Raw genomic sequence first — 26746 nt, 5'->3', positions numbered from 1 at the left:
TTCTCAAATGATGTAATTTATAATAAGGTTTAAAGATTAAGTGAAGCTTAAAATTTAAATAACATTTAAAAATTAAGTAGAATATATTAACTGGTTTACTCTTAAGGAGTTTCTGTTTGTAAATGAAATTGTAAGATGGTTTTATAAGGTACACTGTTCAGACATAGGGTCGAGAGGACCGCTAATATGTTAAATTCAAGATTATAGACATTTTGGCCCTAAGTAAGTAGAATTTATTTGTCACCTCATTATTTTCATCTTGTTTTGAGATGAGTTTTCATTTTGTAGTGCTGGCGGGCTTGGGACTTGTTTTGTGAATCTAGCAGGCCTCGACTCAGGAAGATTGTCTCTGCCTCTGTGTGTTGTGGTTGCGGGAATGTATTGTCAATGGACTGATTTTTGCTTTTAACACCTTAGTTTGAGATATTTTATGAGAACACACATTTTTCTCTGTTGCCAATTTTTTGGCTGTATCAGTTGTGTTCATATTTTACATTTTTCATCAAAAAGTCTCAGGGTGAGAGGCTTTTTTCTTTTTTCATGTCCTCTCCCCCGTCTTTCTAGACCGTCTAACTATCAACGATTAGAATTTAACATGGTATCCAGATAATAAAAATAAAAATAAAGTGGTTCAGTGGAAGTGATAGGCTGGTTCACAGACCTGACACTTTATCTGCCCAGGAAGTGCAGAAACTAAGAGGAGGTGGGGAAAGTTTGTGAGCCTCCTGAGACCCCGTACTTCCCGGTCTGTGTTTAACTTTGCTCTGGGATTGGTCGTCGGGAAAGCTGTTCTCGCCCAGAAATCTTGCTCAAACTTCAATTTCATCCTTTACTGGGTTTTTAACCCCCGCTACGGAATCAATCGGCATCCAGGTCCCGGGAACCGAAATTTCTATTCCGGAAGGATTCCGACTCGATAAACGGAAGTGAACCGCGGCTCGCCTCCGTCTCTTCCGGTGTGGCTTCGCGCGGCCCCGTTCTCTTTTTCTCGACAGTAGCAGGCCGGCTGGGCGGGTTCTGGTGAGGCTGGGTGAGGGGATGGGCGGTGGCGGCGGTGGGGAGTGAGGCCCGGGTGTGGCCTCGGTGGCAGCTCCTGGCTCCGCTCGTCCCGGGGCTGCGCGTCTTGCCCGGTCGCTTCTCAGAGGCCAGGGCCCTATAGTCCTCCGGTCCTGCCGGGGGCCATTTCACTTGAACCGTATTTGAGCTCCCTGTGCCTTCGAATGTTGTCCTTGCTGCCTCGAACGCCTTTAAGGTAATCTTACAAAAATTTTTCTTTCCAGAAAGAAAAGAATTTCCGCCGCCGTTGGAGTCCAGCTTGGCTCCCCATAGCCCCACGAACCTGGCCATCCTCTTCACTGTGAGCAGTGGGAGGAATTTGATGGAACAGAAAAGTTCCAGGGTGAGGAGCTTTCTAGTCTCTCTCACTGTCAACGATTAGAACTTAGCATCCTTCCTTTTTTTGGAAACCGTTGCATTCCATTAGTTTTGTTTTATCTATCATCTATCAATCAATCTATGTTCTATCTGTCTGTCTGTCTGTCTGTCTGGCTGCCTGCCTATGTATGTATGTATGTATGTATGTATGTATGTATGTATGTATGTATGTATCTATCTATCTATCTATCTATCTATCTATCTATCTATCTAATCCCCCAAACCCGATGCATCCACTTAGAGTTATTTCATTTAGGCAAAAAGAGAAAGCGTTAAATGCTCAGACTGCATGTTCGTTGGTCAGTGCATGTTCAGATCACAGAGCATCTCTTACCACTTCTCTTCATCCCAACACGAAAGTATTCACAAGTGAGAAATAGGGAATTTGGCACTGAAGGGATCGCTCATGAAAATCTAGAACTTGGGACTGGAGAGATGGACTAGTGGTTAAGAGCTGACATGGCACTTCCAGAGGATCTGATTTTGGTTCCCAGCACCCATGTTAGTGGCCTGTAACAGCCTGTAAGTCCAGCTTTGTGGGAATGGGGAGACCAGAGGCTCTAGGTACTTGCAGTTATGTGGCAAACACACACACACACACACACACACACACACACACACACACACACACCCCAAACACACAATTGAATAAATAAATGGAACTCTCTTAAGGAATGAATGAGGCTTTATTTGATATATTATTATATTATTTCTCCACCTGTGAAATGAGCCAATTCAAGCCAGATTAGATCCCCGTAAGTGGAGTTACAGATTTTCATGAGCTGCTATATGGGTGCTGGGAATTGAATCCTGGTCCTTTGAAAGAACTGCCAGTGCTATTAATTTTGGAACCATTTCTCCATCTCCTTTATGATTATTATTTATTCCTTTTTGAGACAAGGTCTGAGGTCTAGGCAAGCCTATAACCCAGGGTGTCTTTAGTGCAGTCCTTTTTCAGCCTCCCTAGTGCTAGGCTTACTTGCATGCATGAACCATCATGCCTGGCCTTTAAAAAAACAATCTAGATTTCATTAGAGAAAACATGTTTGTTGGTTTACTGCTTAATGCGATCTCTTTCTATCCATGTACCAAGCTCAACCATTGTAAGACAACCATATGTTAAACTATTAGAACTTTAAGATTCAGGTCCTCTGGATTTATCTTACTGAAGTCACAGCAGTGACTTAGTTGATAATAGTTGTTAGTCAACTATTGACTGAGACCATGTCTGAGGAAGATGATAGCTTGAATCCTTGAGATTTGGGCTAGCTGAGACAACAAAATGAGATGCCCCCAATAAGAAAAATTGTCAAATTAGTGGGAACAAAAATGTTATGTATGGCTGAGAAAGTCCGGATTCTTTGAATCACAGTGGAGTAGGGCAGACTTGCTACAGGCGCTGAGAACAGAAGTGGTGGCAGGCCAAAATAATTTAAAGATGACCACACTGGTCAAGACACCTTCTGGTGCTCATTACTGATCCTAAGCAGTGGAAAGAACAGGAAGGGAAGTTAGGTCCTAAGCTATATGGTCACTCTCATTGTGCAAACCAGGGTTTGGAGTAGATTGTTTACAAGATGACAATCTAGAGAAACTTCTGGCAATCTGATGACTGTCAGCCCTGTCTAGTGAACATCTAATTCAGTGAAGATGTATTTATGTAGAACACAGTTCTGTTCAAAGTTAAACTTCAAGTAAAATCTCAGAGTAGGAAATTATTTTCACCACCTTCAAGAAGCCCTACTTCACGTTTCGAGAGTCAGATACTTAGCTCATTATAGATAAACCAGTTGGGGACCAAGTATTTAATCTCTGGGTGTATGGGGGATATTCTCATTTAAACCACTACGTGGAGGGAACATTTACTACACTTGATCTTAGCCAAAAGGCCAAGAAGCCTTTACAAAGTTTGCTTACATGTGTAAATCAAAAGGGAGTTTTAGAGGCATGTTCGGACCATTTCTTTGGTAGATGTCAGGGTGCTAGAGGAGAGCATCAGCAACTGTGGCTGCTTCAGGAGTGAACTGAGAGCTGTAATGGGATTCCTTGAGACACACAGATGGCAGTGCTGAGTACCACACGTGATACAACTCTGGAGTGTTGAACTTTTTGTCCTTAGCCAGGATGTCCCTAGTAAAGTAAAAGATAAGGACCCAACAAAAAATATAGACCTGGCAAAAGTGCAGAAGCAATCATTCCAGGACTCACTGCTCTAAGCAACAAAATCTTCCAACTCATTAATAAATTACTGAACCATTGCTTAAGATTTTCCCTGTTAGGAAATGAAATAAACCATATGAGTCTCTAGCCATTTGGAGACCAAAGTGGTGGTGGAGGTGGGGGCACTCAGAATAAAAAATTAAATATATATAATTTTTACATTTATTTAATTTGTGTGTGTGTGTGTGTGTGTGTGTGTGTGTGTGTGTGTGTGTGTGTGTGATATTACAAGTGTGAAGGTTTGGGGACGCTTTTGAGAATCTGGGGACAACTTGTGAGAATTGGTCTCTCCTAAAACTGAGACTTAGGTTATCAGGCAAACAAGTGAGCCCCTTTACCCACTGAGCCATGTTACCAGCCCCCACATACTTTTTCTTTTATACAATTTATTTTTGTTACTTTTTTGAGACTTTTGTATAGTTTATTTTGGTCATATTCACCCATCCTGCTTCCTTTCAGATCTACCCCTCTTTGAGACCTAGCTTTTTTTTTTGTTTGTTTGTTTGTTTTTTAAATAAACCTGTTAAGCTCAATTTGTGCTGCACACGAAAAGCACATACACACTCAGAGGCATGCACACACAGATGGGCTGTTTTCTTCAGGTTCTTTTTACTTTTTAGTTCTTTAATAATAACTGTCTGTGAGTTGTAAACTGACTGGTAAAGGTCTTTTCTCATTCTGTAGCCTGCTGCCTCCCAGAAACTTTTCAGTTTCATGAAGTCCCATTTATTGTTTTCTATTGTAATGGCAGTGTCCTATTCAGAAAGTCTTTCCTTGAGCCAGTGAGGTTGAGCCCATCCCCATGATTATTCCCTATTAGTATTTCTGACAATAAACCTCCTTCCATCACACTAGTGTATCTGGTCTCACCTTGGGGTCCCTAATCCATTTGGGATTGAGTTTTTGCAGGATGATACATGTGGACATAATTGTATTTTTCTCCACATAGTCTTCCTGTCTAACCAGCACCATTTGTCTTTTTTCTAGTGCGTATTTTGGTTTCTCTGTCAACACTCAGTGTCCATAGGTGTGTGAACTTAGGTCCATGTCTTCAATTCAATTCCATGAATTTGTGTGTCTTTTTATGCCAATACCATGTAGTTCTTACTACTGTAGCTCTTCAGGACAACTTGAAATATGGAATATTGGTCCTTTCAGCAGCTCTCTTATTTATTATTCAGGATAGTTTTAACTGACTTGGATTTTTCTTTGTGTTTCCATGTGAAGATGAGAATTGTTTTTTTCAATTTCTGAGAAAAAGTTGCATTGAGATTTTTTATTGTGTCGAATCTGTAACTTGCTTTTGATAGGATGGCCTTTTATTCTATTAATCCTTCTGATTCATGAGCATCAAGGATCATTCTACCTTTTAGCCTCTTCAATTTTTTTTTTTTCAATATCTTTAGGTTTTAGAAGTCAAGTACTTGCTGGGCTAGACTTATCCCAATTTTTGTTATTGTTGTTGTTTTTTGAGGGTATTGTGAAAGGTATGGCTTTCTTGATTTATTTCTCAGTATGTCATTTATATAAAAGCTACTGTTTTTTGTGTGTTAATTTTGTATCCTGTTACTTTGAAAATTTATTAGCGTTATAAGTTTCCTGGCGGTTTTAGGTTTTTTTTTTTCTCTTTTTTCCCCCATTGGATATTTAATGTATTTACATTTCAAATGTTATTCCCTTTCTTGGTTCCCCACTCTCCGATTCCCCTCTCCCCCTGCTTTTATGAGGATGTTTCCCCTCCAACCCACCCACTCCCACCTCACCACCCTGACATTCCCCTACACTGGGGAGACAAACCTTCAGAGGACCAAGGGCTTTTCCTCCTATTGATGCTGGACAGTGCTATCTTCTGCTACATATGTGGCTGGAGTCGTGGGTCTCTCCATGTGTACTCTTTGGTGGTTTAGTCCCTGGGAGTTCTGGGGGTCTGGTTGATTGATATTGTAGTTCTTCCTAAGGGGTTCCAAACCTCTTCAGCTCCTTCAGTCCTTTTTCTAACTCCTCCATTGGGGTCCCTGGGCTCAGTTGGATGGTTAGCTGCAAGCATCCTTATCTGTGTCAGTAAGGCTCTGGCAGAGTCTCAAGAGACATTCATATCAGGCTCCTGTCAGCAAGCACTTCTTGACATCAGCAATAGTGACTGGGTTTGGTGGCTGCATATGGAATGGATACCCAGGTAGGACAGTCTCTGGATGGCTTTTCCTTCAGACTCTGCTCCGCTCTTTGTCACTGTATTTTTTCCCCTGGGTATTTTGTTTACCCTTCTAAGAAGGACTGAAACATCCACATTTTAGTCTTCTTTCTTCTTGAGCTTTATATGGTCTGTGAGTTTTTCTTGGGTATTTCAGGTTTTTGGGCTAATAACCACTTATCACTAGTGCATTTCATATGTGTTCTTTTGTGACTGGGTTACCTCACTCAGGATGCAGTATAAGGCAGACCAATACATGCCTGTTGTTAGCATAGAATCCTTAATCACATGTCCTTTCACATTTGCTTCAGCAAAACATTCCTTCACAGGTCTGCCTTAACTTTTCACACCTCTGTCCACTGTAATGAAACATCTCTTCATGTGTTTGCCCCATCAAACTCCATCCAGTCAACTTTCCAATCAACATAATGTTAGCCATCATGTTGTTTGTTTTATGGAGACAACAAATAGTTTCTAATCTAGAAGGTGTGCATCTTGGTGAGCTCTAGCCATTTGTATTTATTTGAGGCTAATACTGAGGGGGATTTAGTATTTCCTATCATTTGTGTTGATTGTTGTTCTGTCAACCCTTCCCTTAAACTAGTATTAGGAATTTGCTGTTTTGGATATGAATTTCTTCCTGGTTCTCCTTTGTTCATGAATGTGTTTATCTGAGGCAACGTCTTCTTTCTTATGCTCTTGTGAATGACCCTGTCCTCTATATACATTTCTTATTTCCACAGTGTGGGCTTGGTTGTGATTTTCTTTCTTTTTTTTTAATTTGTGCTTGTCTCAAAATGTTATTTCTATTGGTTTTTGTAGGACTAGCTGACTCATTGGTTAAGAGTTACACTTGCCAAGGACCTGGATTTAGTTTCCAGCAAAGTTCCCAGTGCCTACCATTGTGGTTTATAATAATCCATACTATTAGTTCCAGAGGATCTGATCCTTTCCCACCCTCCTTGGGCTCTAGACACACATGGTGCACATATATACAATTAGATAAGATAGTCATACACATAAACATAACATTGGTGTTTTTCCTGTTTTGTTTTGTTTTTGTTTTTCAAGGCAGGGTTTCTCTCTGTAGCCCTCACCCTGGAACTCACCCTATAGACCATATTCTTCTGGAACTTACAGAGATCCACCCACCTCTGCCTCCTAAGTGCTGGGAAGGTGTGCACCATCCATCATGCCTGGCTGAGTTATTTATTAAATAATCTTTTTAAATGTAGTAATACAGAATATAGGATACAGAATGATCCAGCCTACTGTTGGTGGTGCGATTCCTGGGGTCTTGGGGTGTATAAGAAATCAGAAGGGGAAGCTAGAAGCTAGTAATAAACAGTATTCTTCCATGGTCTCTGCTTCAGGTCCTGCCTCTACGTTCTTGCCTTTAGTTTCTGCCCTGACTTTGCTCATTGTTGGCCTGTTTGTTGGAAGTGTAATATGGATAAAACATTTTCTCCCCAAGTTGCTTTGGATCATGGTGTTGTATCACTGCAGTATAAACTTTAAGATGGTGGTTTTGTCTGCATGTATGCTTGTATATTGTGTATTTATTGATGCCCAAGGATGGTAGAAAAGGTTGTTGGGTTCCCTGGGACTGGAGTTATATAGATGGTTGTGAGGGTGCTGGGAATTGAACTGGGGTCCCAAGGAAGAGTTATCTTCTGAGCCACCTCTCCAGCCCAAAGTGTTTTTAAGTAATTTATGTGCTTACTTTCCTGAATTCATATATGTTGCTTATTACAGAGTATAATTTATGTGAAAACACACACACACACACACACACACACACACACACACACACACACACACATTAATAAAAATGTTCTGGTGTTACCTAGAGTACTGTATTAGTTACTTTTCTGTTGGTGTGCTAAGATATTCTGACCAACGCCACTTAAGGAAGGAAGGATTTATTTTGGCCTGTAAGTTCCAGAGGGAAAGAGTTCATATAATAGTGGAGAAGGTATAACATGGCATTAGGAGCCCAAAGATCACATTTTCATGTGCACACAGCTGAGAGATCAGGAAGTGGGATGAAGTTTATAAAACCTTAAGGCCACCCTCCCTGATGCTTATTCTTAAGCAAAGATTCACCTTTTACAAACTCCGTAATTTTTCTCAACAGGGTTGCCAGTCCCCAGCCAACCATGTTCAGATACATGAGCTTGTTCAAACCACAACAAATACATACAGTTCCTCAGTTAGTGCAGGTGCTGTCAATAAGCCCATGTTATAGCGCATACATTTTTAATGGTTTTCATTATCTTACCTGCAGAGAGCTAGTATATATAAAGTCTGATGACTGCTAACTGTTGCTTTTTTGACTGCTCTTAATAGGAGTCTAAGTCATCCAGATTAAAGAGAAATGAACATCGTCATTTTCCACTTTGATGCATAAGTTTTCCTGACGTGTTCTTGGAGTCACAGGAGAATTTGGTCACATATTTTACCATCAGACTAAAACGATGGACATTACTAGTTTGTCCTGTGGTAAGTCCTGTTGTTACTGTTGTTGAGAGATTCTCTTGTAGGCCTACATAATGCAGAGCCAGAGATCGGTCAGTTTGTTATGGAGCGCTGAGGTGGGCAAAGAGAACTTTTGTATATCTAGTGTCTACTTGGGATCACGCAGTGCATAATCATCGCTGATTCTCTTCATCATAGGCAGTTCAGAGTTAGAGTTCTCAGAACTTAAGTGTGAAACTAACGTACTGTTCTTGACGGGTAAGACAGTTTATCTGTTTTACAGTGGGAACTGTAAAGATTGCTGTGGCATTGTGGTTACTGGAGTTTATATTTGCAAGTTATCTTGAGCGAGCCAAGTTATGTATTACTTACAAACAGATGAGCTCCCATCCTCACAGTGAATGTGGGCTTCTTGGCAGCTGTGGATGGATGCCTCTTTTTTTCCAGAGAGTCTGTTCTCTGATGACCAAATCTGCAGTCAAGAAGAAGAGACAGAGGGAGAAAGCACGCTGGGAGAAGACTGTGATAAGGTATGGGAGAAGACTGTAATAAAGCATGCTGGGAGAAGACTGTAATAAGGTATGAGGACCCCAGCCCATTGCAGGGAGAGGTCTTCGTCTTTCCATGCAGACAGACTTCTCTCTCAGGATTACCAAAGTGGCCCTGAGAAGGACTAATTCTCCAGGAAGAGGAGCTTTTCACATTGCTGTAATGCTGAATTATTATCATTATTACTCGTTAGTCTTGACCCTTTCTGTGTCAAATACTAGTTTTTTAATAGTGTTCTTAAAGATGATAAGTGTACGCATTATTTTCTCAAAAACTTTGTTTTCATATGTACCCCGTTTATAAAATATGTCCAGGAGTATTATCAAAGAAAGAGGGAAGAGGAAGAGGGTCAGGGTGTGGTGAGATAAGAGTATTAAAATGTGCCATTAAAGCCACTTGATTAGAGTAGATGGATGGAGAGTGAGTGTGGACACCAAGAAGTCGGGACTAGGGCCACCGAACTCCAGGGTAGGCATTGAGCTCCCTATCCTTATTCTTCTGAGAGGACGGTGGGGAGATTAACTTGATTGAAACAAGCATGTGTGGGTGGTTTAGGATGTGGTGACTTTTCAGGATGAGGCTGTGGATTGCGCTCAGGAAGAGTGGACCCTAAAGGATCCGACTCAGAGCAGCAGACCTGGTGATGTGGCAGTGGAGGACCACACAAACTTGGCCACTGCAGGTAAGTTGGTAGTCATTCTCATACGATGCTTCGTGTGGAGCAGGCACATACTCTGTACTTAGTGTGTTTAGAAACTTTGTCCAATCCAAGGAGATAGCAATGATAGCAGTTTCTCTTCTAATGTTTACACTAACATGCTAGTTTAATGGGGGAGGGGTGTACATCAAACTTTAGTACCTCCTATGTGGTGTATATGCTTCATTACTGAGCTTCACGTCTGGCACACTGTGGGGGTGGGTGGTTTGGGTTTTTTATTTTTATTTTTATTTTTATTTTTTATTTTTTATTTTATTTATTTATTTTTGAGATTTAAGGTGATGGTAGTGCACCCCTTTAATTTCAGTCTTGGGAGGCAGAGACAGGTGGAGGTCTGTGATTTCAAGGCTAGCTTGATCTTACATAGTTCCAGGACAATGAAGCTCTACTCAGAGAAACCCTATCTCAAAAAGAAAAGCAAACAGAAGGTTTATTGGATTAATTGTCTTTTTGTGTATGAGTGCATATATGCCAACAGCATATGTGGATATCAGAGAACAGCTTACTGGGAGTCAGTTCTCTGTGCCTACCTTGTGTTTTGAGGAAGGGCCATTCTCATTATTTTTGCCACTGTACTTCTATCCAATTCACCTATTTCCGCCTCTCATCTCCCTGTATGAATGCTGGGGCTAGAATTACAGATGGGTGCCATTGCATTTGATTTTTTAATACTTAATGTCCTAGTTTGCTTTCTGTTTGTTTGCTGTGATAAAACACTGAGTAAATAAGCAACTTGGGGAGGAAAAGGTTTCTTTGGCTCACAGGGTGTCCTCCATCCAGGAAGGCCAAGGCAGGAACCTGAAACAAAAACCACGCTTACTCCCTTAGCTTGCTCAGCCACCTTTGTTCAGATGTGGCAGAAGGTCTGCATCAGTTAACAGTCCAATAACAGTCTCCCCACGGGCCAGACTGAGGGAGGCTATTCCGTTGAGGTTCCTTCTCCCTCAAATGTGGGTTCTGCTGATTGAACCCAGGTTATCAGTGTTATATGGAAAGCTTGTGTACCTGATGAGCTATCTTGATGGCCCACTGTGGTGGTCCTTAAAGTGTGCATTACCTACTTCTGTGGAAATGTGTGTTCTTGTCTTTACCTTTGACAAATGGATGAGCACTTTCTAGTTAGTATTCCACTTTATGACTATATCTGAATTTGATGAACTATAATATTCGTAAGTTAATGGTTTATTTCATTCCTTAGCAAATATTGCAGTGATTGATTTTGTCAGAAATGATAATATGAAGTTGACTAATATTTTAGTGCTCAGAGATCCTTGGGGTCATGGGATTAGAGCTTTGTCTTTTTAGTCCTTTTTGAAATAATTGCTGTTCTTATTAGAATTATGGACCAAAACCCAGGTTTGATTGTGCATGCCTGTAATTTCAGTAGGCTTGCAAGTTTTAGGGTCTAGCCTGGATTACAAGAAACCCTGTATTGAAAAGAATATGTATTATAGACCTGAATCATAGAAAAGTTTGTCATTTGTTCTATTAATGCAACTTTGTCTGCATAAAGGATATCAGACACTTATCAAGCCCCTTGCTTTGACTTGCTTGAAAGAATTGGGGACCACACAGAAGGTAGTTCCCCAAGGTGAAGGTTTATGAAGAACAACATTCACCAATGATATACATCATCGATTCCTTTAATATTTTTCTATGGTATACTTTAAATAGTTGATTCTCCTGCCTTAGATTGATGTGTGCTGGGATTGCTGATGCTCACACCGTGCTGTACTATTATGATATTTCTTGCCTTTTCTCTCTGGTACCATGTTTTTATTTTATTACCATGTATTGGTTTTGGCAGAATTAGTAGTTTGCATTTTTTTCTCTAAATCTTCAGTTTGCTCATGAGCCAGGCTTATTTATAAAAGCATGGAGACATTTTAAACTTCTTTGCTACACTGTTCTATTGCTTAAACCTAATCTTGGGTTTAATTCCAGAATTGGAAAAGCAACTACAAACCAAAGATTCAGCACCAGAGCAGGATTTTCTGGCGAGACACACCTTCATGGAGACACAGCAGGTGGTAAGTTCAAGGAAAAGAATATTCCTTATTTATGCACTTAGCCAAGATTGGCAGGTTTGTTTGTTTGTTTGTTTATTTTTTAGTAAAGTCATGTGGAGAACTGGGTTTTTCAGTAGAAGGAACAGTCTCTTAGTGCAGAAGATGAGTACTAAGGGGATCCAAAGTTAAAGTGCAGCTGACCAAGAAGCACCTTTTCTCCTGAGTAGACTTACCCTCACAGCAAAACAAAGCAGCAAACCAAAATTCCTCGCCATGACTGACTTTTCTAGTTGAATTTCTTCAGAAAGGCATGTGTCTTACATTGGTGAGGGATTCCCCTGAAAACCATCTTAGCGCTTTAGTAATCATCGACCGGTCTTAATTTCTGTTAGTGATTAAGTATTTATTATTTTGTGTTCTGACAAATGGTAAAGATGAAAATCTTCATTTTAAAAGAAGTAAACTTAATTTATAATCACATAACAAGTTTGAAATATACTTGGAAATGTGCCATAAGATAGGGGGTAAGATAAATAGAGTTCCTTATGCAGTTAAGGTAATGTAAGTTTATTCGCAAAAGGTGCAGCAATCCGTGAGTTCTGCAGGTCTACAGAGTGACTGGATAGAGAGATGCTCTAGGGATATTGAGACCTGAGATAGGTATGATGGGGAACCTTAGTCTCTCTTATAGGCACAGGTGTTATCTCCTCGTTCTCCAGTGAGCGCAGGTGATATTTACTTTGCTTAAGCTGGCATTTGTGTGATGGTTCAGGATGCAGTGACCTTTGAAGATGTGGCTGTGGACTTTACCCAGGAAGAATGGACTTCCCTGGATCCAATTCAGAGAACCCTCTACCGAGAGGTGATGCTGGAGAACTACCAGAACCTGGCCACAGTAGGTGAGACTGCCACCACTTGTTCTAGCTTCATAAGAGTACAGAAATACTGCTCTAGAGTATGATGTCAGCTCAGAGAACAGAGGGGAATAGCAGGTGAGGTCCCTTATCATAATTTAATACATTATGGTAGTTCTCAACTAACGGTGGTTAGTAGCATCACTACTGCTATACTAATAATGTTATTCTAAAATTCTTCCTCTTCTTGATTTGTTTTGTTAGGTTGGCTTCAAGCTCTCAGCAATCCTCCTGTCTCAGTTTTCTGAGAGCTGGGATAACAGATGTGGACTGTCGTACTTGACTGTCATTCTTAACCATCTTTTTGAATCTGTTTCTAAAGATAAGAACTAGGGCTATCATCATTCCTCCCTATGAGGATGAAGACCCACGCTGGGCACATTTCTCTGTTGTAGAGTGCTTGTTTAGACACATGAGGCCTTGGGTTTGATCTGTATTCCTGGGGGTGGGGTGACTAAATAATACTGTAATTCATAATTAAATAACACTGTATTAAGTTTTATTGGGAGAAATGGTTTAGTGTATTTTATTTTACATTTTTTAAAGCATAAAATTTTCATTAATAATGAAGGAATAGGAATATTACATGTCATTAATAGTTTATTTATTTATTGACAGTAGTGGGGGTAATTTAGAACCTATAGTCCTGGTAAGTGCTCCACTACTGAACCATACCCTTACCGTTTTTTGGTTTCTCGAGACAGGTCTCACTCTAGTTCTATAGCCGTGACTGTCTTGGAACTCGTTTCCTCTTGCCTCAGCCTTGCGGGTGTTGGGATTACATCTCTGCGTAAACAGTCTTGGTTCTTTCTGGTGGTTTTTAAATGTGTGTTTAATTCTGAATCTGGATTTGATGGATCATAGAAATTTTCTAGTTACCAAATAGCATAAATATTTGTATTCCGAAGTCTTCGTTAATAATTTTAAGTCTTTCTTGAGAAATGTTTTCTATGGCGAGTGTACATGAGCCTTTTCCATTGATGTATATGTCTCGGTGCCTAGGAGGTCAGCTATTTAAACCCAGCCTGATCTCTTGGTTGGAGCGGAAAGTAGAGTTGACAGTAATGGAGCAAGGAATTCTCCAAGGTTAGTATTTGTTGAAAACTTTTCTTGTTGTCAAATTCCGTATGTTTGGAAGTGTGATGAGGGCACTGTTAAAGGCCACCTTTAATCCGAAGGCCGAGGGCTTAGAAACACAGTTTCCTTGGAAAAAGCTAATGTGAAGCATCTGTGATGCACCCGTTTTTTATTTTCTCTGTTTATTCTGTTTACTATCCCATTTAATTTTAATAGATCTATACATTATTATAGCTATGACACCATATCCTGTGCTTGTCAAATTTTAGACTTAGCCGGTTGCTTTATTCTCTCTTAGTTTTATTGTTTAATGTATTTTAATATGAAAAAAACACAAGTGAAATTCTGGTCTGCAACTCAACTTTATTGACCAGACTGGCATGGGACTTACAGAAGTCTGCTTGCCTCTGGCTCCTAAATATGTGCACCACCACTCCTGACCAAATGAAGTGGAGTTTTTTTGGGTGTTTTAAAAAATTTAACTTTTGGGTTGGGGATTTAGCTCAGTGGTAAAGCACTTGCCTAGGAAGCGCAAGGCCCTGGGTTCGGTCCCCAGCTCCGAAAAAAAGAACCAAAAAAAAAAAAAAAAAATTTAACTTTTAATTTGTTGTGCAAGTGTGTGTGTGTGTGTGTGTGTGTGTGTGTGTGTGTACACATACATACACACACATATATATGTATATGTGTATATATATGTATATATATTGTTTTGTTTGTTTGTTTGTTTTACTTTAGAATGGGAAATGCACCTTAAGACAAAAAGGACAGCACTTCAGCAGGATAGATTTTGGTCAGATATGTCAAATGGGATGCAACTGGTAAGTCTCATAAATTTACTTTTATATTTATGGGTGCTTTGCCTGCTTTACGTGTTCCATGTTCATTTTTGGTGCCCTTGGAGAACAGACAAGGGCATCTGATTCCTTGGAACAGGAGTTATAGACAGTTACGAGCTGCCCTGTGGGTGCTTGGAAACTAACTTGGGTCCTTTGGAAGAGCAACAAGTGCTTTTAATCCCTGAGCCATCTCTCCAGCCCCAGGATATTTCTTTTTAAAAAATATTTTATTTGAGACTATCGCTTTTAATGTATTTTGATAATAATCAACTCCTATTTCTCTTGACTCCTTCAAGATCCCGCCCCCTAAACTCTACATTCTTTTTTAGAGTCCATTTGAATTTGCGCTAGCCAAATCATTTCTTGGTGTATATAAGGCTATTCACTGAGCATGGTTGACCTACTAGGAGCCATACTCCTAAACTCAAAACTCATATCAGTTGTCCTTAGTTTCTCAGTCAGGGGTGGGGGGAACAATATCCTAATGTCCAAGGTCAGGGAAAATTAGGGATTTACTAATAAAAACAGATTCAAATGAAAGATTTGAGAGAATTAGCTGTAAACAGGCAAGGGAACTCTTTTATCTTTTCCTTTTTTCTTTACTTTTTTTTCTCTTCAGAGTGAGGCACACTACCACTGAAGGTAGCCTTCCCTTGTAGCACTCGCTTCAGCCTCCAGAATGTTGGGATAGTAGTAAGCCAGTATACTCCGCATAAAGTGATGCCCCACGTGTATTGTGAGGTTTAGTGCATCAGAATTCGACATAATAGCTGCCTGTACAAGCCTGAAAAATCCTCTAATCCTCTTTTTACCCTTTATCAATAGGGAAGAGAACTCAGTGGAGGGGAGCTGGGTGACTCTATTCAAGTTGGAACGGTTTTTAGTGAAGATTCATGCCCTCAGACTTACATTAGTACTCCAAGTACAGAGGACACTTCAGCATGTCATTTACGTGGAAAAGATTTTCTGCCACCCCTTAAAGAAACTTCTACTGAAGAGAACATTCTTCAGTTGAACCAGTGTGTAAAACCTTTGACTTTGACACCAGATGTATCCCAGAGAATGTGCACTCTGGAAAAATCAGTTGAATGCAGTGACTGTGGGAAAACTTTTGTTAATGAGTTAGAACTTCAGGCACATAGTTCTTCTCATAGTGAAAACAATCTCCACAAACCAGAGGAGTGTGGACAAGCTTTTACTCATCCTGTAAGCCATGATGGGCATGTAATTCCCACTGAAAAAAAATACTATGAATGTAAGAAATGTGAAAAGTTTTTTACACATCCTGTGTACCTTAATATCCATGTGCAAAGCCACACTGTGGAGAAACCCTATGACTGTAAGGAATGTGGAAAAGCCTTCACCGAACGCTCAAGCTTAATCGTCCATCTCCGACAACACACGCGAGAGAAGTCTTATGAGTGTAAGGAATGCGGGAAAACCTTTATTCAACCCTCACGCCTTACAGAGCATATGAGAAGTCATACAGGAGAGAAGCCGTATCAGTGTGACCAGTGTGGGAACGCCTTTGCGTCTTCCTCTTACCTTACTACACATTTGAGGACTCATACTGGAGAGAAGCCCTTTGAGTGTAACATATGTGGGAAAGCGTTCACACGCTCTTCTTACCTGCTAGGTCACATACGAACTCACACAGGTGAAAAGCCCTATGAATGTAAAGTATGTGGGAAAGCCTTCAGTGGCCGTTCTTGGCTTACGATACACTTACGGAAACACACTGGCGAGAGACCCTATCCGTGTACAGAATGTGAGAAAGCCTTCACTAGCTTTGCTCAACTAACTGAACATATAAAAACTCACACTGGTGAGAAGCCTTTCCGGTGTAAGGTATGTGCAAGGACCTTTAGAAATTCCTCATGCCTTAAGACTCACTTTCGAATTCACACTGGAATAAAACCATACAAATGTAATTACTGTGGGAAAGACTTCACTGCACGTTCAGGCCTTACTAAGCATGTACTGATTCACAATGGGGAGAAGCCCTATGAGTGTAAGGAATGTGGGAAAGCCTTCAGTACATCTTCTGGCCTTGTTGAACATATAAGAATCCATACAGGAGAGAAGCCCTTTGAATGTTATCAGTGTGGGAAAGCCTTGGCTCATTCCTCATCTCTTGTTGGGCATTTACGAACTCATACTGGAGAGAAACCCTTTGAGTGTAATCAGTGTGACAAAACATTTACACGATCTTCTTATCTTCGCATTCATATGCGAACTCACACCGGAGAGAAACCATATGAATGTAAAGAGTGTGGGAAAACTTTCCCTGAGCGCTCATGCCTTACTAAACACATACGAACACATACTGGAGAAAGGCCCTATGAATGTAAGGAATGTGGGAAAGGCTTCATTAGCTTTGCTCAACTGACAGTACACATAAAAACCCACAGTTCCGAGAGACCTTTTCAGTGTAAGGTATGCACAAAATCCTTTAGAAACTCTTCATCCCTTGAGACCCACTTCCGAATTCACACTGGAGTAAAACCCTATAAATGCAGTTACTGTGGGAAAGACTTCACTGCTCGTTCAGGCCTTACTATACATTTACGAAATCACACTGGGGAGAAGTCCTATGCATGCCAAGAATGTGGAAAAGCCTTTAGCACTTCCTCAGGCCTTATTGCACATATAAGAAGTCACAAAGGAGAGAAACCCTTTGAATGTGACCACTGTGGGAAAGCCTTTGCTTCTTCCTCTTATCTTAACGTGCATTTGAAAATTCACACTGGAGAAAAACCCTTTCAGTGTACAGTATGTGGGAAAACATTTACATGTTCTTCTTACCTTCCTGTTCACATGCGAACTCACACTGGAGAGAAGCCTTTTCAGTGTATAATATGTGGAAAGTCATTTTTGTGGTCCTCCTACCTTCGAGTTCACATGCGAATTCACACTGGAGAGAAACCCTATGTATGCCAGTACTGTGGAAAAGCCTTTACAGAGCACTCAGGCCTTAATAAACATTTACGGAAACACACAGGAGAGAAACCATATGAATACAAGGACAGTGGGGAAGCCTTCACTACTTCCACTGATGCTAATGAACATGAAACTCCCCATTGGGGGGAGAACCTTTGAATGTAAGGGATTCAGAAAATTGAGAGCCCTTAATCTATCATTTGCAATCCAAATTCATAGTCTGTACAAGTCTTATTAATAAGCAATGTATAAAAACATTCATTTGCTATGTGCTGTAAAAGCAACTCATTCTGAGGACGCTCTGAGTTTAAGGATTGTGGGAGAAATCAAACTTTCATGGTCTATGTATGAACTGAAGGTTTGTAATATAGGGAACGAGAACCTTTAGTGTTTCCATGTGTGTAGACACAAGACCTATAGAAACGTCATAGATGTTGTTCTTTGTTCACTTACGGTCTCACGGTGGAGCAGCGTCTTACTGAAGCTTGGGAAGTAACTTTTTACATTTGACTTTATGTGGTGTTTACAGCCTGAACACAAGCTACTTGTGTGTAGTAGGGAATTTGCTTCAGTGACTTGGATGGCAACATTTGGATTTCCTGGGTGCTTCTATATGAACTTTGAATATTTCTACATTTGTTTATTATTATGACTTCAATTATGAATTTCTAAATTCCATTGTTGGTTTTCCTTTTTAAAATATTTCTGTTTGATATGAATGAAACTATTGTTTTTTTACCTAGTATCTGTCCTATGTCCCATGTCAGCATTGGGAAGTAATGGACACAAACTCCCATCTCCTCATTACTTGTTACTTATTTGTTGTGTCTTGCACCCGTTGTACATTGTCCATACCTCCCCTCTCTTTGTTGTTGTTTCTTCTTCTTTTTTTTTTTTTTTTTGAGACAGTCTGACTTTGTGGCCTAGCCTACTATGAAAATCATGTAGCCTAGACAGATCCCTAGCTCATGGCAGTCCTGGCAGCCTTCTCAGTGCATAGATTACAGGTGCGAGCCACCATACCTGGCTCTTTCTACTGTCTTAAAAAACCATCATGTTTTACAATAGTGTTCAAGTACTAAACACAGGTACGTTTGGATCTGACCAACACAAATCCCTCACTCTGAGTTCCAAATCTTTGGTAGCCATTATTCCACTCTGATTGGAGCTCAGCTTTTCTTTAGGTTCTGCTTCTTCGATCATGTAGTGTCTGTAGTAACTCTACTTAGCTTCTTTATTTTTGTGACAGGGTCTTGCTGTAGCTTAAACTGACCTCAAACTCGCAACCTTTTTGCCTCAGACTTTACTGCTGGAGTTATAGGCATATGCTGCCATGCCTACCTGGTGTATATCAATTTACATGATGTTCTTAAGGTGGAACTGTGGTATGGTCAGTTATTTTAAGACATTTAATTATTCTTTGGTCTCTATGGATACCTAGTTTCCATCCCTTGCTTGTTAGGAGTATTGCTGCATTGACTGACTATAGCTGTCTTTTTAAATTTGAGTTCATTCAGATACAATCCCTAAAGTGAGTTTGTTATTGTAATGATAAATATAAGTCAGTGCGTATGTAACAACGGCCCACTTATATTACCAATGACGTACCTAGTCTTTGTATTGCTTATCTTCTTTTTCTTTCTATATGCCGTTTAAAAATGTGAGATGATGGTATCTTCAGATTTGATTTGCAGTTTTCTAATCTATAAACAATTTGTATATCTTTGCTAAAAATATTGATTTCAGTTATTTATCAATTTTAAAATCAAGATAAGTGTATTTTGCTGTGAAGTTAACTGAGTTACTATGTTTTAGACATAGACCCATTGTAATATATATGGTTTACAGATTTTCTTTTGTCTGTGTATATGCTTTTCCAGATTTGTTTTTTGTATTGTTTTGCAAAATCTTTAGTTTGACATGGCCCTAATTCTTTATTTTTGCTTTTAATGCCCATGGCTTTTTTTGTCAGCTCTAAAATTCGTTGCTGGAGTATCTCGAAGCATTCTTAGAGTTTTATTGTGCTACAATTTTAGATTTTACTTTCAGGGGTTTGTTTGTTTGAGGTAATCTCACTAATGTAATCCAAGATAGCATAGAACTCACCTTGTAGACCAGGCTGGCCTTAAACTTGGAGCAGTATTTCTTTCCCAGACCGCTTGAGTGCTGAGATTTTGGATTTGAGCCAGCCTATCCAACTTAACTATATTTCTTTTATGATTATTTAATTACATTTTCTTTTCTTTTAAAGCCATAAGAGTGTGTGTGTGTGTGTGTGTGTGTGTGTGTGTGTGTGTGTACTTTCTGTTTCTGTATACTGTTATTGTTTCTGTTTTGGTGCTAGGAATTAAATTTGTGGCCTCAAGAATGCTAGGTATGTGCTCTACCATCAAGCTATAGTTCTAAATTCATGTGGACCATAAAAAAGGGTTCTTTTGTTTTTTGTTTGTGTTTGGGGTAATCTCTCTGTAGATCTGGCTGGCCTAGAACCTGCTATGTAAACCAGGTTAGCCTGAAACTCACAAGAGATCTACCTGTCTGCCTCCCAGAGTGCTGGAATTAAAATTATGCGCCCCTATGCCTAGCAATGACTGTGCTTATTTGTAAACAATTTGTTTATATTGTTTGTATCAACATTTTACTGATTGATTTCTGCCTACACAGTGGGTTTTATATTTGCTGTTCTTTCTTAAGACAAGGTTTCATGGAGCTTAGCCTGGCTTTGAAATTAACTAAATGGTCAAGAACAACCTTGGACTTGTGATCTTCTTGCCTCCATCTCCCCAGTAGGATTCTTGGCATGCACCACCACATTTGCAGTGCTTGAGTATCGAGCTTCACACTAAGTGAACTTCTCCAGCCCTGTAATACATTGTTAAGCCTAAAGTTTTGTTTTTACTGGGTTTAACTGAAAGGTTTTGGTTTTTTATGACTTTGTCTTTTTTTTTTTTTTTTTTTATAAACCTGTGAAAAAAATGCCATTAGAATCGATAATGTAGTGTTAATCTACAAAGCACTTTGGGTAGGATGGACGTTGTAACAATGGTAATTCTCCAAGGTGTGTGGCTTACCATGCAATTTGTTTATAGTTTATAGTTCTTGGTAGTTTATACTTTTTCCTGTTTAATTTTGTTCTCTATCATTTTATGTAGCTTTACATGTTACATAGTATTTTGCTTTTTAAATTTGTAGTATGTAAAGACACTATTGACTTGAAAAATTTTACACTTTATGAATTTCTTATAGTTTTTTTTTCATGGATCCCCTGTTAACTGAAACCATTTTACTTTTCTTACTTGTGTGACTTTTTTTCTTATCCCAATTGCTCCATCTAGGCTTTTCCCAGCATTTCCTGACAAAAAGAAGGAAAGGTAGGTACACCTGTCCTTGACAAGTTGGAGCTTTGTAACCGAATGAAAACTTAACTTGTTTTTCATGTACTGCCATTATTGATGAAGTACATTTCTATCTAATTTATTGACTTAAGCATCAGTTGATATCCTATGTTACACGATCCTGTACATTTCCTGCAGTGTACAAATCGTACATGGACTTTTCTTTGATTTTGTTCATTCAGTATATCACATTTATTTGTATAAACCATTTTTGCATCCCATTTATAAAATCAATCTTGATCATAGTTTGTACGGTCTTTTTAAAAATTATGTTATAAAATTACCAGGAGATTGAAATTGTCTTAATAAATAATAATTTTTATTATTTATCATTGAGACAGGGTCTTGCTGTATAGTCCAGGCTTGGCTTTGAACTCACTGTGTAGCCCAAACTGACCTCAAACTAATGATCCTCCAGCATTAACCTCTCGTGTGTTGTGGCTTCAGTAATGGTCCACTATGCTTGACTGTTTCGAAGGACCTCTCTGTGCTCTCAATAAGTGACTCATTTCATTTTTTTAGGGCATAAATAGATCAAAAAGAGGTAAGATGTTTACTTCATTGCAATGGTGTCATGGTTGTAAAGAGATCCCAGAAATAGAATACTCAAGTGTGGAAAGCAAATATTAGTTTATATGTAGAGAGAAATAGCATTATGATGTAGTATAAGACTGTTCAGCACTCTTTTTGACAATGAATTGACATTAACATTGAGTCTTAAAATAACTAAGGAAATTGTAGTTGAACTAGACTTGAGACCAAATGGATCTAATAATTCTATATATAACATTCTTCACAAAAGCCAGAGAGTATATTTCACATGGTATAGTATAAAAAAAATCTTGCAGTAGACTCATCAAACTTTATTTTAAAAATAATTCTTAGACAAGATTGAGTGTATTTAGCTTTTGAGAGAGTCTCATTGTGCATCTACATACCTCTAGCTTCCAATTGTGCCTCAAAAATAAAAAGCTACATTGTGTCAATATAGTTAGAATTGGCACTGATTTTAACTGCATTGTGTTAATACAGTTAGAATTGGCACTGATTTTAACTACATTGTGTTAATACAGTTAGAATTGGTACTGATTCTGTCTGCTGAATCTAGATCCAGACTAAATATATCTCTCATCTGACACAGTTATTTTTGTATAGTACAGTTGTTTTTTTATTTGGGCTTGGGATATACAACATGACATGTTGGGGTCAACAACTCAGGAATTGACTTTCTCCTTCCATCCAGTGGGTCCTGGGAATTGATTAGGTGGTTGGGTTTGGAAGTAAGCAACTCTCCCTGCTGAGCCAACTTGCCTGGTCTACATAGTTATATTTTATATTTGATATGAAAACATGTAATGTCTTAGCAAATTGCAAAATACATAGTTGTATAGGCTCTGGAAAAGAATGTTTATATTTATCGCAGAAAATGCTGATTGATGTGGCAGGGACTTCTCTTGGAGTGTAACCAGGAAAGCTTTAGGCTTTATAGAGTCTTCATTTGCCAGGAGCTTAAATGGGCCACTTAACCAACACTTAATGTCTTAGTTTTCGGTGGACAGTGTAATGACACAGTGTAATTGTCATTCACTGTTGTCACGATGATGATGTAACATTAGGTCTACTCTTAAGTGGTTACCTAAACCTTAATCACTGGCAGTCTCTGTTGTGGTTTACTTCATGACTGACCTCCCGCCCGCCCACCCGTCCGTCCGTCCGTCTGTCCGTCCATCTGTCTCAGATTCCAAGTGTAATACATTTAATGTGCAGAGGTTTTGCTTGTTTTTTGTGTGTTTGAGTTGCCAAAATGTATGTTGGTGAACCAGGTACATGTCTATGTCCTCCATGTGTTTGCTAGAAATTTATCTCAGGTCTTCTGGAAGATCAGCCAGTGTAGCATAATTGAAGCCAGGTTGAATTTTGTTGGAAAGCTGTGTTTTGAAAGTCAAATGTCCCTTTTAAGCCTATGTGTTTGGATATGTGCTCTCCCCCAGCTGGTGGCACTGTTTTTCAAGACCGTGGGTAGGGGTTAGTCTTTGAAGGTTATACCTGCCAACAATTTTGGTCCACCTCTATTCTGATCTGCCAAGGTATGAACAGTCTCCACTAGAGGCTCCTGCTGCTGCAGAACCACTCCAGCCACCATGCCTTTCCTGCCATGAGAGATTTTACCTTCTCATTCCATGAACTCAAACTTTTCTTTTTAAAAATACTGCTTCTGTCAGGCATTTTTGACAAATAATACAGAACACACATAACTTTAAATTTAATGTGTATGTGTGTGTGCATACACACATCATATATGTATAAGTGTATACATGTACCTGAGGCAGTCAGATAGATGAGTGTGTTAGATCCCCTGGAAGCTGGAATTACAGGGTAATGTGAGCTAATTAACTACTTGGGCACTTGCAATTAAAGAGTCCTTTGCAAGAACAGGAAGTACCTGCTAAACCATCTCTTCAGCTTCTCTCTCTCTCTCTCTCTCTCTCTCTCTCTCTCTCTGGCTACTTGCATGTTTCAAGAGAGTGTCTTAAGTTTTTGTCATGTTTATCTTCCCTCCCTCCCTCCCTCCCTCCCTCCCTCCCTCCCTCCCTTCCTTCCTTCCTTCCTTCCTTCCTTCCTTCCTTCCTTCCTTCCTCCCCACCCCCTTCTCTTTCCGTGTGTATGAGAGGGAGAGAGAGAGACAGCTAGAGGGAGGGAGGAAGGGGGCTGTCTTACGTATTTCAGACTGTCTTCAAATTTGGTGTGTGGTCAAGGATGAACATGAACTCAGACCTGCCTCTACTCCCAGCGTACTGTAGCCATAGGGAGTGTTTGGTGTTGAGGATGGAACCTGGACCTTATACACACTAGGCAAGAACTCTTTACAGCTACATTAACCTTTTCAGATGAGTATATAATATACTTCACTTATTATAAACACCTTTACCTCATATTGTCTTCTTCTGATCTCCTGCACCTAAGGCCCCCATCTTCTGTACTTTCAAGTCTTTAAAATTTTTTTCTGTACATGAGAGAAAATAGTTATTTGGCTCTGGATCTGGCTTATTTTGCTTAGTAAGCCTTTTGGTTCCATCACGTTCCCTACAAATTGCCTACTTTTTTTCTTTGAATAAAACTCCATTCTGTATGCCATATTTTTTTTTCATTTTGTTATCATATGTGTTTGTTCCCCATGTGTATGGTTATTGGATCTCCAGAACTGTAGTTATTGGTTGCAAACCATCCAGCAATGGTGCTGGGAACCAAATGCTGATTTTCTGAAAGAGCAATTTTGGCTGCTGAGTCATCTCAACCCTTGTTTGTTTGCTTGTTTCTTTAACACAGCCTTTCTGTGTAGCCCTGGCTGTCCTGGAACTCACTCTGTAGACCAGGCTAGCCTTGAACTCACATTAGCCTGCTTCTGTCTCCTGAGTGATAGGGTTAAATGTGGTCACACCAACTATGCTACTTGAGCACTGTTACTGTTAACATGGGTTTGCAGACAACACATGTGTGCCTGCTTGAATTTATGTGCACCCCATAAATGCAGGTCTCTGAAGAGGCTTAGAAGAAAGCATAAGAGATACTCCGGAGATGATATTACAGATAATAGTGAGGTGCCTGATGTGGATGCTGGGAATGGAACCCAGGTCCTCTGCAAGAGCAGTGAGTGATAATAACTGTTGCACCATCTCTCCAGTCTCCACTGGCTAATATTTAATATACACTGATACGGTGAAGGCCGTAGCCTGAGGAGAAATACCCTCTCCTCAGCTTTGTCCAAGGACAGTTCCTTAAGTTCCAGAAAAACACAAGTGGATTGGCCACCTTCATATAGATGGTCTGCTTAATGTAACAGCTAAGAGTTCTGGGGCATAGCTGGACAGGAAAGATGTCACAGCCTGCCTACTATCTACTGTGAGGGAACCCTGGCTGCCAATGTTGTATATTGATGAGATTAATATTTGTAACAGCTAAGAACTCAGAAACAACAACAAAAACCTCTAAAGAGCGTAGTGATTGCTGGGAGAAGAGTCATTCTCCCCAGTGGTGTATTTACCTGTAATTTGTCCATGCTTCAGTAATTAGCTCCCACCTATGCTCATGAACAGTTCCAATGGTTTTGGGGCATTCACATACACAAACATATAGAAGGGACTTGTTGGAATGGAGTTCAGTGACACTGAGAGATGAAAGCAATGTGAAAGTGGCCAAAATACGTTATACATGTAGAAGAATGTCAAAGGGTGGGGCTAGGGAGATTGCTCAGTGGTTAAGAATTGTTGATCTTGCAGAGGATCTGGACCCAGTTCCTAGCACATACCTGGTAGTTCACAATCAGTGCCCCCAACTCCTTTTAACTTCCACAGGCAACAGGTATTTATTTGGTGCACATAACATCATACATGCACACACACACACACACACACACACACACACACACACACACACACACACACACACACAAAGAACAGGCATGTGGTTTGAATGAGAATAACACTAATAGGCTCCTATTTTGAATGATTGGTTCCTACTTGATAGTTTGTTTTGGGGAAGGATTGAGAGGCCTTGTTGGAGGAGGTGTGTCACTGTGAGCTTTCAAAAGCCCATGCCAGGCTCACTCTTTGCTTCCAACTTGTGATAAAGTTGTAAACTGAGCTGCTCTAGTACTATGCCATGCCTGCCTGCTGCCATGCTCCCAATCATGGTCATGGATACATCTGAAACTGTAAGCAAGCCCTCAATGAAATTCTTTTTAAGTTGTCTTGGTCATGGTATCTCTTCACAGCAAAAAAACAGTAAGACAAAAATTATTTGTGGTCACTCTTATGCAGATCTACAATGAAAAAGCAAGTGGAACAAAAAGGGAAGTACAAAATGTGAAGGAAAAGAACACCAGGAAATTTAATGTTGGAGTCAAATCTTACACTTAAAGAGATGAAAAGTTTAAAGAAAGGCCTGATATGAAATGGAATAAAGGGAGTCATTCTCTTGGGGCAAGACTCCACCCAGTCAAATGTCCAACTTGTAATAGAAAATGCTTAAGAAATTTTCTAAAGCAAAAGAAAATTTATTCAACAAAGGAAAGCATCAACAAATCAAAGCTTATGGAAGTGTAATTCAAGGAGTGGGCCAAGTTCTCCAACCCAATCAGAGTCAGCCAAGTGGTTCTGGATTTAGAGTCATGAAGGATGCAGGAGTAAAGTGGTTGAATCTTCCTGTCTGGTAAGGAAAGCTGGGAAAGTCAGGGGTTTGGCACAGGAGTCTTTATATGGAGGCCCAAAGAGGCCATTGTGTGAAGCTGAGTAAGTGAAGCTGGATTTTGTTGGAGATACCAGAGTCATAGGATAACTGTTGAGAGCAACACAGAATGGAACCAGCTCAAAAAGGTGTGTTGATGTCACCAAAGCTCCAAGGATTGGGAGATGCAAAGAAACACCCATCAAAGCTGGGTCTGCCAGGTTTCTGTCTTGCTTGTTAATTTTTCCCCACTATGCCACTTTCCTTCTCTTTTGGAATGGTAATGTATATTCTGTGCCATTGTATAGTAGGAAAAAATTCCTTTTTGATTTTACAGGAGATAGCCTTGAGGTTGGATTAGTGCATTTTTGCATTATGAGAAGGTTACAGGCTTTTGGGGGCTGGGGTGTGGAATGTGGTGGTTTGAATAAAAATGACTTCTGTAGGCCCATACATTTGAATACTTTTAGTTGGTGGAGCTGCTTAGGGAAGGATTAGAAGGTATTGCCTTGTTGAAGTAGTCTCACTTAAAGGTGAGTTTTGAGGTTTCAAAATCCCATGCCATACCTAGCCTTTATGCCTCATGGTTGTTAATATGTAAACCTTCAGCTGCTGGTCCAGTGCCATACCTTCTACCACACTCCCTGCCATGTTGCTTTTATATTCAACCTCTGAAACTGTAAGCAAAGCCCAGAATTAAATGCGTTCTTTTTAAACTTTCCTTGGTCATGGTGTTTCTTCACAGCAATACAAAAGTAACAC

At 39.8% G+C, this 26746-nt stretch overlaps 1 protein-coding gene across 4 annotated transcripts; it reads left to right on the top strand.

Annotated features, from left to right (window-relative positions):
- Positions 1 to 732: 732 nt before the first annotated feature.
- Zfp26 (zinc finger protein 26) lies at positions 733 to 26700 on the top strand. Of its 4 annotated transcripts, none has more exons than XM_006242652.5 (10): positions 733 to 956; positions 1281 to 1399; positions 8195 to 8347; positions 8771 to 8853; positions 9446 to 9554; positions 11535 to 11620; positions 12372 to 12498; positions 13516 to 13599; positions 14326 to 14408; positions 15252 to 26700. In XM_006242652.5, exons 3-10 carry the CDS (start codon positions 8323 to 8325, stop codon positions 17523 to 17525), a joined length of 2871 nt encoding a protein of 956 aa, XP_006242714.1. In that variant the 5' UTR covers positions 733 to 956; positions 1281 to 1399; positions 8195 to 8322; the 3' UTR covers positions 17526 to 26700. The 4 variants fall into 4 exon arrangements, with proteins under 4 accessions (XP_006242714.1, XP_038937759.1, XP_006242715.1 ...); XM_039081831.2 differs by having other exon boundaries at positions 869 to 1020; positions 8743 to 8853; NM_001108995.2 differs by lacking the exon at positions 733 to 956 and adding an exon at positions 963 to 1020 and having other exon boundaries at positions 15252 to 21090.
- Positions 26701 to 26746: the final 46 nt, after the last annotated feature.

The sequence above is a fragment of the Rattus norvegicus genome, chromosome 8 (assembly GCF_036323735.1).
Source record: "Rattus norvegicus strain BN/NHsdMcwi chromosome 8, GRCr8, whole genome shotgun sequence".
In the NCBI taxonomy this organism is placed as follows: domain Eukaryota; kingdom Metazoa; phylum Chordata; class Mammalia; order Rodentia; family Muridae; genus Rattus; species Rattus norvegicus.
The sequence above is the reverse complement of the archived record's forward strand: the minus strand, read 5'-3'. Positions and strand labels throughout refer to the sequence as shown.